At 44.0% G+C, this 14,347-nt stretch overlaps 1 protein-coding gene across 1 annotated transcript in view; it reads left to right on the forward strand.

The window, feature by feature from the left end:
• Positions 1-14,347, forward strand: part of LOC138287583 (sodium- and chloride-dependent GABA transporter 1-like) — a 596,565-nt gene that overhangs the window by 181,174 nt on the left and 401,044 nt on the right. The window contains exon 2 of the mRNA XM_069228141.1: positions 1,008-1,354. Within this exon, the coding sequence (XP_069084242.1) occupies positions 1,126-1,354 (229 nt within the window). The 5' untranslated portion in view covers positions 1,008-1,125. The remainder of the gene's footprint in view (positions 1-1,007; positions 1,355-14,347) is intronic.

Below are 14,347 nucleotides of genomic sequence, written 5' to 3' on the forward strand. Positions count from 1 at the left end.
AAGGTTTATTTGTGTCACAACTCATACTTCAGCTGCATGATATATCTTCTTTTGTAATTGTATAGTTTCCTTGTGGCCAAGTGACTTAGGACACAATTACGAGTACAGTGGTCCATGCACCACGGTACCCACAGTGGTGGTAGGACCAGTGCAACCTTGGTGGTCTGACCACATTACGATGCTAGTGGTCAGACCTCCAGCACACTGCCAGGATCAGATATCCCAATGGGTTGGTAGTGGTGCAAGTCATGGTCAGCCAAAGCGGTGCCGAGTTCAATACCGCCATGCAGATTACAACTTGCATTTCCGCTGGCCTTTCCATGGCAGAGGCCCATCATGGAAAGGCTGGAAGAAAGGCAGGGGCAGCGCCGCAGGGGGCCTCTGCACTACCCATTCTCATGGCATGGGCAGTTAAGGACCCCCCCCGTCAGCACCCTCGGAATACAATGGCAGACAGTGGGCATTCCAAAGGTACTAGTGGCACCATCTGTGCGTCAGCATTGGCCTCAGGTCTCCCAGATAGCTGAGGCCAATTCCACCACACTGCTCCACCCAAAAAAACATAATCAGGCCCTTAATCTGTAATATCATAACAGGAACACCTGTAATAGTGATCATGGGGTATGGACTTCATTGAGGCAGATATTTGGTTGTTCTCTTAATTTCTAAAGGAGATCCTTAAAGAACTTTGGACAAACTGCAAAGACAAACTGAAAATGTGCAGGATGGAGATGTATAAAGTCCTGCAACTGTAGTAGATCAGTTTAAACTTGTTTTCAAGCACCATGCACCACACAATTAATTTATAATTCTATTGGTCGGGCATAGCAATACTGTGAGATTCTCACAATCTCTGTCTCAGTATGCAGATGATAGATCTGTACTTATAGATATCATAGCTCCGTCCTTGGTGGCAAAATATGGTTGAGATAAAATGCATGAAGACAGTTTCTCTTTAACATCACTCTAAAACATGTTCCTGGTTTATGTCTTCTCTCTCATTTCAGATTTCAGCATTGGACTTCTAAGATCTTGGAATTTTCAAAATTTGACAGCCATAGATCAAAGCTCTTGTTCTATCTTTGGCACATGTGTCCTGTGTGAGACTGTTGTGTCTGAAGTGTGATGGGGAAAACAGACCGCACATCTGTGGAGCTTAACTCCCCCTCTGAGGCGAAGCTGGCAGTTCCAGAGGAGACAATCTCTTTAGTGGAGGAGAACCCTAGCAAAGATGAACTCCCAGACCGGGGTACCTGGAAAGGAAAGTTTGACTTCTTACTCTCCTGCGTGGGCTATGCAATTGGGCTCGGCAACGTTTGGCGTTTCCCATACTTATGCGGTAAAAATGGAGGTGGTAAGAAAAAGTTTTTGCATAGACCTTTTGTAAGCCGTTACCTTCTGTATACCCAAAAGACAAAATGAAAATTTTCCTCTGAATCCCAGCCTACAAAGTGTTAATACCTAAACATGTGTTAGTCTTATTATTGATCACAATTCCTAAAAAAAAAGCGCCTTTGTGTTATTTATTATTCCTCACAAATTTGCCTGAAATATTTTGCTGGTTAAAGGCATCTTTTAACATCTGAGAGTCAATTTCACCTTTTAGATTTACTGTATTTAGAACTGCTCTTGACCATGATGTGTTCCTCATTCACCATTTTGCCCTGGTCTGAAACCTGACAGAAATAATTATTTTCTTGCATGACTGTAAGAGATATACAATTACATCTAGCCTAGCAGGATGTTGGGGGACTTGAGTTTTGACAAACTCTCAAACTGTTTTTGTCAGTCGATCTTTAATAACTTCGAACCCTAAATGTGCATTTTCCGATGTATAAATAACAAAGAACATGATATGTTATTACAAGTACTATTAGAAAACAGATTTAGAGGTTGAAAAACCTCAAATATATTTGTATTGATGACATTAAATTACATTTTTCAAATAACTTTGAGGAGATGTTACATTTGAGTTACTAGGGGCATTTTATACAACGGTATCTTGCAGTTTCAAAACCTGCATTTCACAAAATCACAAGGTTTGCACCTGCAAAATATATATTTTTTTTACGAGTCGGAAAAGCCCCTTCGACTCCTAAAATGGCTTTCGCAGCTCTGTCTGACTAGCCCAAACGAGAGAGGATGAGATGGACACAAACGGGGAGAGGTATTTTGAGTGAAAATAGGAAATCTTCCCCCTGGGGAGTAATACAACGGCCTCGGGGAGGAGCAAGTCAGAGGACCACTGCTCGTTCCTCTCGATGACTTCCCAACAGGTTTTTTTTCTATTATGAAAGCAGCACTGGTCGCTTTAATGGACATAGGCTGCTTTTATAAAAAATGCTTCCCGTTTGGGAATGGAAATGCAGAGAGGCCGTTCTGCTGTTTTTTGCAGGCTTCCATCTCTGCGTTCACATGCAATCAGAGTGGGGCATAAATTTGAACCTGCTTACTTAATATCAGTTAGGGAAGTCGTTGGTGACCCACAGCAAAATGTACATTTGCTATGCAGCTTCTTAGTACATAGGGCACATCGCAAATTGCATTTCTATTTGCATACAGTTGTGTACAAAATGCACATTCATTATTTTCAAATGGGAATAGTATATCAGGCACTAGATTCACAGCATCCCATGAATCTCGTTACTTGTTGGGAAATTTGATGAATCCCATAAACCACGAAAATATGGTTTAGTCCAGGACCAATACTAAGTCAGCACTATCAAGATCCAGGGCCTCAAGGACTAGGTACCAAATGAAAGCCAATTATGTATATTTCAAAATCACGACAATATTACCACTTATAATTTCAGCTGTATTTCTTCTTGTCCTTGGTAAATGTCATTAGGTGTGGAAGTTCTGTGAGTACCTAGGAGATTTCTGTAGTACACAGTTTCCTCCCTCCAACCAGTTCAAATATTTTTACTTTCTCTTCACAATTACCACTATTATATTAGGAATAAGTTATGTGTCATATCACACAATATTTCATATTCCCTAGATGGTGACATAGTTATACTATTACTTAACACTTAGATATGCCTTAGATATGCCTGTGTTTGAACAACTAATTGGCGCCTGGGTTTGCAAATGATGTCCATCAAAGAGTCCTAGAGATCTATTGTATCGCAAAGATGCCAAAGATTTGCACGATAATGCATACCCACTCCTGTAAAATGTGTTTGCAAATTTTCTCCTATCATTAATGTATTTTTAAAAGAAATAAGGGGCAATAGAGACAATTTTAATGCTTGCTAGTACAGACAATTGGGGGCCTATTCACGAACTGCATTTTGTATTACTGTAGTAGTATTACTTATGTACTACATAATGCTATTCCCTAACCTACTGGTGGAGACATCTGCCTCTTTTTCTCTTATATTTTCTGTTCAGGGATCTTTCCCATGGTGACAGAGCAGGGCTGCACCCATAAGTTTATGTTTTGTAGTAAATTTGGGAGGGATAAGGGGAGTGGCTAGAAATAATTTTCTCTATGCTTTCCCATAGTGAGATCTTCTCCACTGTGGTAGCACCTTTACACTCATAAATCCTATTGTAGGAGGCTCCACAAGGGCATGAAGACATGTAAGTCTGCATATAACTGTATATCTACACTCAATTGGTGAATGGCTACAAAAGTGTAGATTTGTCCCTAGGTGCAGTAGCAGATGTACATATGAGTAAGTCTACTTGTGTAAATTTACTTTTGTGAGTCAGGCCCCTAGAACATACATCAGTGACCCATGCAGTATAAATCTCATTCAGACCTTATAATTGTGCAGTTTGCTGCATGGATATTATTTAGCACTGCAATGCTGCAACGATGTTAATGACATTCAGTTATTGTCTGAACAATATTAAAGAAGAAATTAATTTCTGAGAGACATATGTTTTTTGTAAAGCAGCTTTGTTCCATGTAGTGTTTGCTTTTAATTTATTTATTTTTGTTGTATAAAGTGCTACTTAGCCCTTGTTGTTTCAGACCATTTTACAATAGTATGATACTAATTTTAAATTACTTTTTTAGGTTTAGCTTGAAAGTGCAGCTGTGGACCAGTCTTATGTGATCAACAACAAAAAGATCTTACAAAAATACCTTTAAAAAATACTACTGAGAGAGAGACTTAGGCTCCACCCACAAGTTGATTTTTTTTAAGTACACCATTTGATTGAAAAGAAGTTGTGTGCTTCAATTGGAAAACAATGCATCTGTTGCACTTTTTGGCTTGTGCTGGAGCTTATGATCGATGAAGCAGGACTATATTGGTTATGGTGGCAGACAATGATCAAGGCGATAGGCCTGATCTGTTCAGGAAAAATTATGATAAAGGCAGCACGCCTTACGTATTTATTGTGACAAACTGCAGAAACATTTTATGTTACCTGGTATCTAGCAGATTACTGTAGGAGGCAATGGTTTTTGGTGTGAGTTGCCCCTTCTGATAAAGCTGTGGTGATAGCAAATTTGCACTGCAATAATCCTGTTAGATCCTCTTCTGGGAGACAGGATTTTGTTTTGCTCGCTGTAATTTTGTATGTAGTTGTAATGTTATAACTGCATTCCGATGGTTCCGATGGAAGCACAATTGGCAGTGTGGCAAAAATACAGTAACCTAGGAAGCACCCGTCTCCTGGCCATTGTCACCCGCCCCAATGCGGACAGGTGCAATGAGCACCAAAAAGGGAGAGAGCCAAGCACTAAACGCACTGCCCGATACACATTGCCCCTTTATGAGGGTCCTGTCGGTATGATAGATTTTGGCACTAAGATTTTTAAATGTGCCATAGCACCTTTTGAACCTACGTTCAGAAGAGGCAGCCCACTGGGGGTCGGGAATTGGGATGAGGGGAAACAGACAAGATCGGGGCTATTTGACTTTTAGGCCCCAAACTGTACCAAAGTTGTCAAGTAGTCGCATGAAGTCTGACAGTGAAGCATCAACATCGCCCTGGAAGACCAATGGATCTTCTGCATAAAGGGATACAATGTGGTGAAAGTTCAGTTTCAGAATTCCCCAGACTTGTGCTTATTGCCACAGGCAGCAGGCAAGCGGTTCCATGGCAAGCGTGAAGAGCAAGGGTGATAAAGGGCACCCCTGTCTAGTGCCCTTCAGAATGGGGAAACTGTCTGATATGAACTGGCCTGTCCTGACTCTAGCCGTCAGGTTTGAATACAATGTGGCAAAAGGCTCACTTCATTGTTGGCTCAATACCTGACCAAATGGTAAAAAATCAGACTGCATTACTAGTCTAAACAAATGCTTGATAGAATTTGATCATTCCAAGGTTCTTGTTGGAGGAGATTGAGATATAAAATTGGATGCTGTTATTAATCATTCTGCAAATCTCAATAAGGGACAAAAAGAAGGGACAAAATGGTGATAGATGCCTTATTTCATACTTAATGTCCAAACATGACTTATCTATCTATGATGCACAACAAATCCCAAGAACAGACAGTACACATTTCTCACTTGTGTCCATGGCACAGAAGCAAGAATTGACTACTTCCTCATTACCGGTTCATTAGTCCCTAAAGTGAGATGCAGCTGATATGAGTACTCATTATGCCAGATTAAATTGAACCTAGAAAAGTTACTCCATATAAGTCAAAGACGTACAGTGTCCACAATGAAAGTCAAGAGCCCTGAAGAAAAGAAAAAGATACAGCTGTACCTGAAAGATTACATGACTCTAAGGAAACATTAGGTCACAGAGAGCCAAACTTTGTAGGCTCATGTAAAACTAACATGAGGGGTCAATTACAAAAATTCCCAAATCTTACTAGTGGAACTTAGAAGAAGATCAGGGGTTCTTATGGCACACTTCTAATTTTGACGGTAGGTAATATCGAAGGCCAAGTTGAAGCTAAATTCCATTTTCTCTTCAAAAGTGGAATGAGCTTTGGCTAGGATTACATCACAATTTCTACTTTTGACGATAGGTAATATCGAAGGGCAAGTTTAGGCTAAATTCCATTTTCTCTTCAAAAGTGGAATGAGCTTTGGCTAGGATAACATCACAACACTACAAGTAGTGAGAAAACTCCACCTGAATCCTAGTACTGCAGCTGAATGAATACGAATCAAATAAAACAATACCCACTATCAAGAACTCAAATGGTCACTTAGGCCTTCATTACGACTTCAGCGGTCTTTTAAAAAGAACGCCGAAGTCGCGGGTGCTACTATACCGCCAGTGCTGGCGGTATTGGTGGCTCCCTATTATGACATTTCTGCTGGGCTAGCAGACGGAAACAGCTTTTCCGTCCGCTGGCCCAGTAGGAAAAGTCACATCAACATTGCAGCCGGCTCAAATTAGAGCCAATGGCAATGTTGATGTGCAGCGGGTGCAGCAGCACCCGTCGCACATTTCACTGCCCGAAGTTCAGGCAGCGAAATGCGAGATAGGCAGTGCAGGGGCCCCCAGGGGCACCCCAAGTCCCCCTTACCACCAGCCTTTCCATGGCGGTGTTTACTGCCATGGACAGGCTGACGGTTGGGGACTCATAATCCCCAGGGCAGCGCTGCTTGCATAATACACTGGCGGAACACTGCCAGCCTGTAGGCGGTGTTACCGCCAGTGTACCGCCGGCCGCCAGGGTCATAATGAGGCCCTTAGTCCCTAAACCTTTTAAGATTTATAAGGAATTTGCTTCCTTCCTCATCTGCCTCTAAACTCCAGATACTGAAGAAACAGCACAACGTAAGCATGACTTTCTAAGAGATCTCCTTCATTTGCAACCAGGCATATCTGATTTACTAGGTGCGACATTTAAAAAAGAAATGTTTTGGGGAAAAACACTAGGATAAAATTAATTCTTAATCTAATTCTCCAAATTAAATGCACCTGAAGTCATTTCCATACTTCGCAAATTCTTCATGGAATCTCATGAGGACACTGATGCAATTGATGTCAGTTAAGAGATGATTGGCAACACAAGGTAGCTGTTTCGCTGGATGCAGAAAGTACCTTCGACTGAGGCAAATAGGAGTACCTGTTTCGCAACTTGGTCAGGACTGACTTAGAAACTAAGGGCCAAATGTATAAAAGTTTAGCATAACAATTTCAAAATAGTATTTTTTTCAAATCACTATTTGGCAATTGCTACTCTTTATTTTTAAATTAGTGATTCCTAGTGGGTTGCAAATTGAACTACCTGATGATTATGAATGAGGTAGGTTGCAATTTGTAACCCATTAAGAATGACAGCCATCACTGGCATTTTGGCCTGTTGGGCTCTGCAGGCCACCATGTTTATGATTGCTTTTAAATAAAGCATTTTTTAAAATGCAACCTGATTTTGTTAAACGGAAATAGAATGCATTTAGAAAACAATGAAAAGTTAAACTAACATTGTTTTAAGAATAGAGCCTACTCTTAAAATATATTTGTTTTAACATTCACAAAGTGGGAGAGGTCCCTTGGGGGCCCACGTGGATTCTGTTGCAAAACATTAGTACATGTGAGTACAAATTGCTGTTTGGAAGAGACACCCTAAACACGCCTCTTCCAAATAACGATTGTGCATGTAGTCTCAAACCCAAATTGACAGTTTCATACATACCGAAATATCTTTTTCCAGTCGCAAACAGGCTGATTCTATGAATTGGCCCATTTGTGAGCACAAAAAAGCTTAGTACATCTGGTCTCAAGCTCATGCAGAAGATCAAATGGCTCTTATGGGATTCTACTGCATCTGTGAACTGTGGTGGTTTTATCTCTGAACACTTTAGCATGCACACAGGCACAAGGCAAGAAGGCCCCCTATTACCTGCCTTTCTCTACTTGCAAGGAAACTTCTGGCAGCCCCACATTGAAACTGAATAGAGGTTAAAGGCATACTGATGGCTGAAGATGAATTGAAACAACTTTTTAGGTTTTGCCTGCACAATGCTTGTGCTGTGCTTGTGAGATATATTGTATTTAATATGTATCTTAAGAGGGGCTTACATCCCGCCTACTTGCTTTCCTTGCTGTTCATTGGTTCCAGTGCTTGCCACTTACTTTTTCTCCATTTCTATTGGCTGTACCACTATTTCCTGCATTTACCAATAATTGTTCCTCCTGTGTTTCCTCTTATCAGTGTCCAAGGCCCAAGTACACCTTTTCATCCGTGTTTGTAGGTGGAACTCCTTTTATTCGGTTTCATCTGCACCACCTTTTTTGTTTAGGTTTACCAAATTTATCCCTGACTGCACACATTTGAGGCGTGCTTGTAATCTCTCCCTGCCTGCACGCATTTGAAGTGTGCTTGTCTTCTGCATGGTTTTCACAGTATCCACTCCGGTATGTGAAGCCCCTCCCTTTCATGTGCACTTGTTTGTAGCCCTACATTTATTTCTATTGGCTGAAAGGCCACAAGAGCTGCTCACGAACCAGGCTCATGTTTTTGAAGATTGAACCATCCACCATGGGGTGCAGTTGCTTTCTTTTAAGGAAGCATTCACCATGAATCCGCAGCTCCATTGGTCGCCTCCACTATGGTTCTCCTGTGGTCACCCACTGTAGCAACAAATATAGCACCCCCTGGTGACACTAACATCTTGCCTCTCTCTTTTTCTTAATTTGCTTCTTAATTTGCCTTTTACCCATTATGTACAGATCCAATAACAGCTCCCCTCGACATACAAGAGAGTTCTGTGAGTCTGTTTTTTCAATACAATGTGTTAGCCCAATCTCAGCATACCGCCAATATGGAGCCCTCTGGTTCCTCATACTCTACAACTTTGTTGACTCTTGTGGTTAGCTCCGCTGTTTCTAAAATCATGTGCAATGCTGACTTCTAGTAATAGCCCCCCCCAAATGGCCGACTATAGCAAGCCCTATACTTGTTTTACCTCACATAACTCACCCGATTTCTGCGTTCTCTAACGGCTTCAAATTAACATTAAATGTTGATCAAGACAGACAGTTTTTGCCTTGACTCTGCTAGGACTAGGACTAGGAAGTATCTGCCAGTCTCCTAAGTAACTCTGTACGTAGAAAGGCGGCATTTGTGCTGCACATTGATAGGTGTGCTTTCCTTATTTGCAGCCTTGGCCAGCACAAGCATGGTGATTTCTCACTGAGTGAGTCAATTCAATACTTTATTTCGGCATCCAGTGCCATAAATGTCACACAGAACGACAATAAATAGCAGACTTCATGATAAAATAACAATAAAATAATATAAAAAAATGTGGCAAGGGCGATGGTACAGTACAAAGTGCAATTCATAAATTACGAGATGAAAACTAGGAAGTGCGGGTGCATCTATAGGACGGAATTTAAAGGACTAGGGATGCATAACCAGCTTCCCTCTGACATGCCACATGCCTCCAAGAAACTTAGCAACAGCAATAGCAATAGGTAGGCTGGGATCTGATTATAGAATCCTCATAGCTATGGCATGATCACGAGTTCCCAGCTGTTTGCAGGTTGGGACAAGCCATTTCCTACTTGGGGAAGCATATGAGGGGCATGCAAAGGAAACGTGGGCTTTGGACTCCTGCCATAGATTACAACTGGGGCAGTGCGAGTTAGGGGAAGCCCTGTTCTGCCATATGGAAGAGAAAGTATGAAGGGGGGAGGCAGCCAAATGGAAATTGCATGACGAGCTTCCTATCGCTCAGCTCTGTGATGCCATCGAGATAGTGCTCTAACAGCCTAGTGGGTTTGAAGTCCAAGAACTCGGTGGTTAGTTGTTCTGCAACAAGAGGGAGAGGCGTTAACTGCGCTACCCATTCCCAGTAGCAGGACTTCACCCTTTCTTTGGAAAGTAGAGGCCCCTATGGGAGGCAAGTTCAGAAGTCTCCCAGCCTCATGGCAATCAAAGATGTTTTGACTGAATTGATCCACTTGATCTTTTTAGAAGTATCCAACAGACAGGCTTCCCTAAAAGTGGTAGTGTAGGAAGACAGTTTGGGAGTGGCCATGATTCTCCTCCAAAACCCCAGTGGGCTAAGTTTAGCTGTTTCTGCCAATGGTTTGCAAGCCATATCCAAGAGCAGGGGAAGAAGGGGAGTGCTTGGGGACAAGGACACAAGCTTTCCCAGGAACATGTGTTCGGTATGAATGAGATCATTTATATTCTCAAATCCCCACAGTTCCACCTCGTAAAGTGCTGCACTAACAGACTTCATGTCATAGATCTGGAGGGCTGCAGCTATAGGTCTGGTAGTAGATAAGTGGTGCTCCCTTGAAAGGACCCCAACCAGTTGGCTAAACTTCAGGGACGTAGAGTTGATGTGTGTTTTCCAGGACATTTTGTCCAAAAATTTGATCCCAAAGTATTCAAAGGTTTTGACTTGTTCTAGATTGGAACCATCCAAGGAGGGATACCCCCATAAGATCTCTGCTGATTGATTACCATGAACTTGGTTTTGGATGTGTTTATTTCTAACCCTCTCAGGGAGCAAAAATCGTCAAAACAATGGAGGCCCTTTGGGGTTTTAGACACTATCAAGGTGTTGTCAGCAAACAAAAGTGTCACAATTTCATCCATACCTAAGGATGGAGCAACTAAGGGCTGGGAAGCGGGTGAGTCAATTTGTGTCCCCTTTTTTTTACTCCAGCGAACACAGCTTTTTCAGCGTTCTTGTAAATACTTATGTATGGTCTGCGTTGCAGCTAGCATGGGATGACTATAGCTTTATTGCGTGTTATCCACCTGACTACAATGCCTGTAATGTTTTGGGATGTCACATTGTATGGAGAGCCATCCACTAGTTTATTCATGGTACTTCTCCATGCTGCAACCTGATACTTAACACCGCTGTGTGTTCTATTTTATCACACGGTCCACCTGTATACTTAATGCACTTTAGAGTGTGTTTTCAGCTGCACTGAAGATTACAATGGCAAAGTCATTAGACAATGTGGCATAACGGCTAGAGCTGCTGACTTTGGAGCTGGGAAACCAGATTCAAATCTCGGCATTGGCTCAACATCCTGTGATTCTCGGAAATCAATTAAGGGGTCATTATGAACATGGCAGTAAACACCGTTGTCCACCATGGCGGTGGTGAACAGAAGACTGCCATTGGCGGTGAACAGAAACCCGCCATATAAAGATGCCCAAAACAGAAACCGCCAAAATTTCTGTTTCCACCAGCCACCGCCAGGGCCTTGTCGGCCAAGCACACAAATCCTCCCCCCCCAAATAATGATGCACAAATCAACGCAGTGGTTAGTGGATGCCGAACGACCATTGGCGGTACAGACCGCCACAGCCAGCAATGGGACCCAACAGCAATAAATGCACACATTGGCAAGTTTAAAACCCACACACCTGACACACATTCACAACACTATAGAACACTCACATACACACTGCACATCCTTTGCAACACCGATAGGATAAGCCAGACTGACAACAGTACACGCAGACACTGAACGCCACAACACACACCATGGCACCCCCTAAGCACCCACCCTTCACAAAAAGGGAGCTAAGAACAATGGTGGATGAGATGCTGAAAGTTGAGCCACAATTCTTTGGGCACAGGTACAGCACACACCCATCGCCAGGAAGATGGAGTTATGGCAGACCATAGTGAACAAGGTCAACGCAGTGGGAAACCATCCACGCATGAGGGACGACATCCGCAAGAGATGGAACGACCTGCGTGGGAAGGTGAGGTTCATGGCATCAAGGCACCACATTGCTGTCCAGAAGACTGGTGGAGGACCCCCACCTACACCCCCTGAATACACCGACTGGGAGGAAAAGGTACTGCCCGTCCTGCACCCTGAGGGCCTCACTGGACTCACTGGAGGAATGGACTTGGGTAAGTAACCTACAATTACCCCATATCCACCACATTTTGAATGCATTCACCACCTCACCCCTCCAACTACCACCAGGATCACACCCCACCCTGGCCTCAATCACCACATCCAATCACCTTGCATGCCCACAAACACACCAACAGGCCCACATCCCTCCTCCTGTGCACAGCCACCCACCCCTGCAATGGCACTACACCACCCACAATGCACCACCACATCCCATGAAAAAAGCAATGGCAACCCCACAAAAGGTCCCTGCATGTCCCAACAGGAGAATAAACTGCACAAAATATGCCATAGCTGTGCACCCTCATCCGAATTAGTCAATGTAACATACATGTCCATTCTCCCCCACAGGCACCACCACCCATGCCACCCTGACTGAAAGGACAAGGAGTGTCAGCGCCCCACATGGAGACAGAGGCACCACTCAGGACACTGGAGAGGGAACTGTGGACATTGAGGAGTACCCTGGTCCGTCACACAGTCCTGGACTGTCACCCTCCAGCAGCCCCACCCAGGACACCTCTGACACCCCTACCACCCAGGCAACAACATGTGCACATGTCAATCGACCTCACACCAGTGTATCCAGGCCATAGACTGGTGGAACACAGGTACAGAGGCCAGAGTCTCCAAATACCAACAGGCAGGATACCGATGGCCCCATTACAAGTGGTACTGCCAGACCTGTGCAGGGGACACAGGCGCATGGGGGTAGGCCCAGTGGGAGGACATCAGTGGCCCGGGGGGGGGAGGCCAAAGGATGGATGCTGCAGCCAAGGAGGTGATCTCAGAGGTCCTGGGAGCATACCATCAGGCCCAAGACAGGATGGGCCAGATCCTGGCCACCCTGGATCAGAGTCAATGGCTGCAGGTAGCCCAACACCAAGAGAACATGGAGCAGTGGAAACAACTCAATGCCACCATGGCCATTATTGCAGGGGTGCTGCTGGACCACAACCCAACCCAGCCTGAGACCCCCACAAACCAGAAAGCCCCTACCACTGCCCAGGACACTGACCAGCCATCAACATCAGTAGCAGTGAGTCAAGTGGACTGGTGTCACTGTCTGAGGTCACACAGAGACCAGCACCACTACCCGTACAGCCCAGCACCAGACACTCAAACGGTCCCTCAGACCTAGATATGGCACTGGAACACCTGCCAAGACCAAAGCACCCTCAAAAAGTGATTTTGACACAAACTGTCTCCCAAGTGTGCCACTGTGCCACCATCCTCCCAGGCAAATAGCAAACCAACAACTTGCAAGGTACAGATGGATCAATACCCACTGCCACCAATTGTTGAGACCATGTAGCCAGTATGGACATCCACCATCAGCCCACTCCCTAACACTGTAAAGAGCACCAATGCTTCCTTGACAACTATTAAAACACATGCAAACTAATTTCAATGTCCCCTGTCATTATGTTGATTCAATTGTAAGTGTGAATGCATTTGCCAGTAATTATAAAATTCATACCTTTATTGCAGGAATGGCACCCCACTCACAACATTGTGTGGAGTGAACAGAAATGTACATAATGTTAGTTATCATGTCACATGGCACCTGAAATTCATGTAAAAGTGTCAATGGGTACAGACCCCACACCCCCATAGTGAATAAGTCAGACTGATATTATGCAGTGCAGATAACATCATCAGTGAACAGTACCTCATAATCACTGGAAGTATAGTTGGATCAGTTGGTTCCTGGAGAGAACATCTTCCCCCTCTTCATCATCACCCTCACTTTCATCCCCTCTCAGAGGAAGCTGGTCTGGATATACACCACCCTCCTCCTCCAGTAGGGGGATAGATTTCCTCACAGCCACGTTGTGCAGCATGCAGCAGGCCACCACTATTCTACCCACCTTCTCAGGGCCATAGCACAGGGATCCCCCAGAGAGATGGAGGCCTCAGAATCTAGCCTTCAGGAGAGCTATAGTAGGCTCTATCACCCTCCTAGTACGTCCATGGGCCTCATTGTAATTCTTCTCAGCATCTGTTATAGGATTCCTCACTGGTGTCAGGAGCCAATGCATGTTGGGATAGCCAGAATCACCTGCAAAAGTGGGCGAAACAGGACTGACTGTCAGCTATGTACAGTAAAAGTGTTAAACACACTCACCTATGATCCATTCTCTGTCCCCTTGTAGTTGTTCCATCATGTGTGGCGCACTTCTGTTCCTCAGCACAAATGAATCATGGACTGATCCAGGGAACATGGCATTTACATGTGATATGTACTGGTCTGCAGTACACACCAATTGTATGTTCATTGAGTGGAAGTTCTTCCTGTGTCTTTCTCTTCGGGGATGAGAGCTATGTGGGTGCCATTGATGGTTCCTATCACATGGGGAATGTTGGCAAAGGAACAACATTTTGACTTGATGGCAGGTATGTCAGCACTTTGGGGAAACCTCACATATGTCTGTAAGTGTTGCACAAATGCATCCAGAAATCTGGACAGGATAAGGCAAAACATTGGCTGTGAAAACCCTGCATCAATGCCCACTGTCACCTGAACTGAGCCCATGGCCAGGAAATGGAGTACAGAGAGCACCTGCAC

Source organism: Pleurodeles waltl, chromosome 4_1 (assembly GCF_031143425.1).
Source record: "Pleurodeles waltl isolate 20211129_DDA chromosome 4_1, aPleWal1.hap1.20221129, whole genome shotgun sequence".
Classification (NCBI taxonomy): Eukaryota; Metazoa; Chordata; class Amphibia; order Caudata; family Salamandridae; genus Pleurodeles; species Pleurodeles waltl.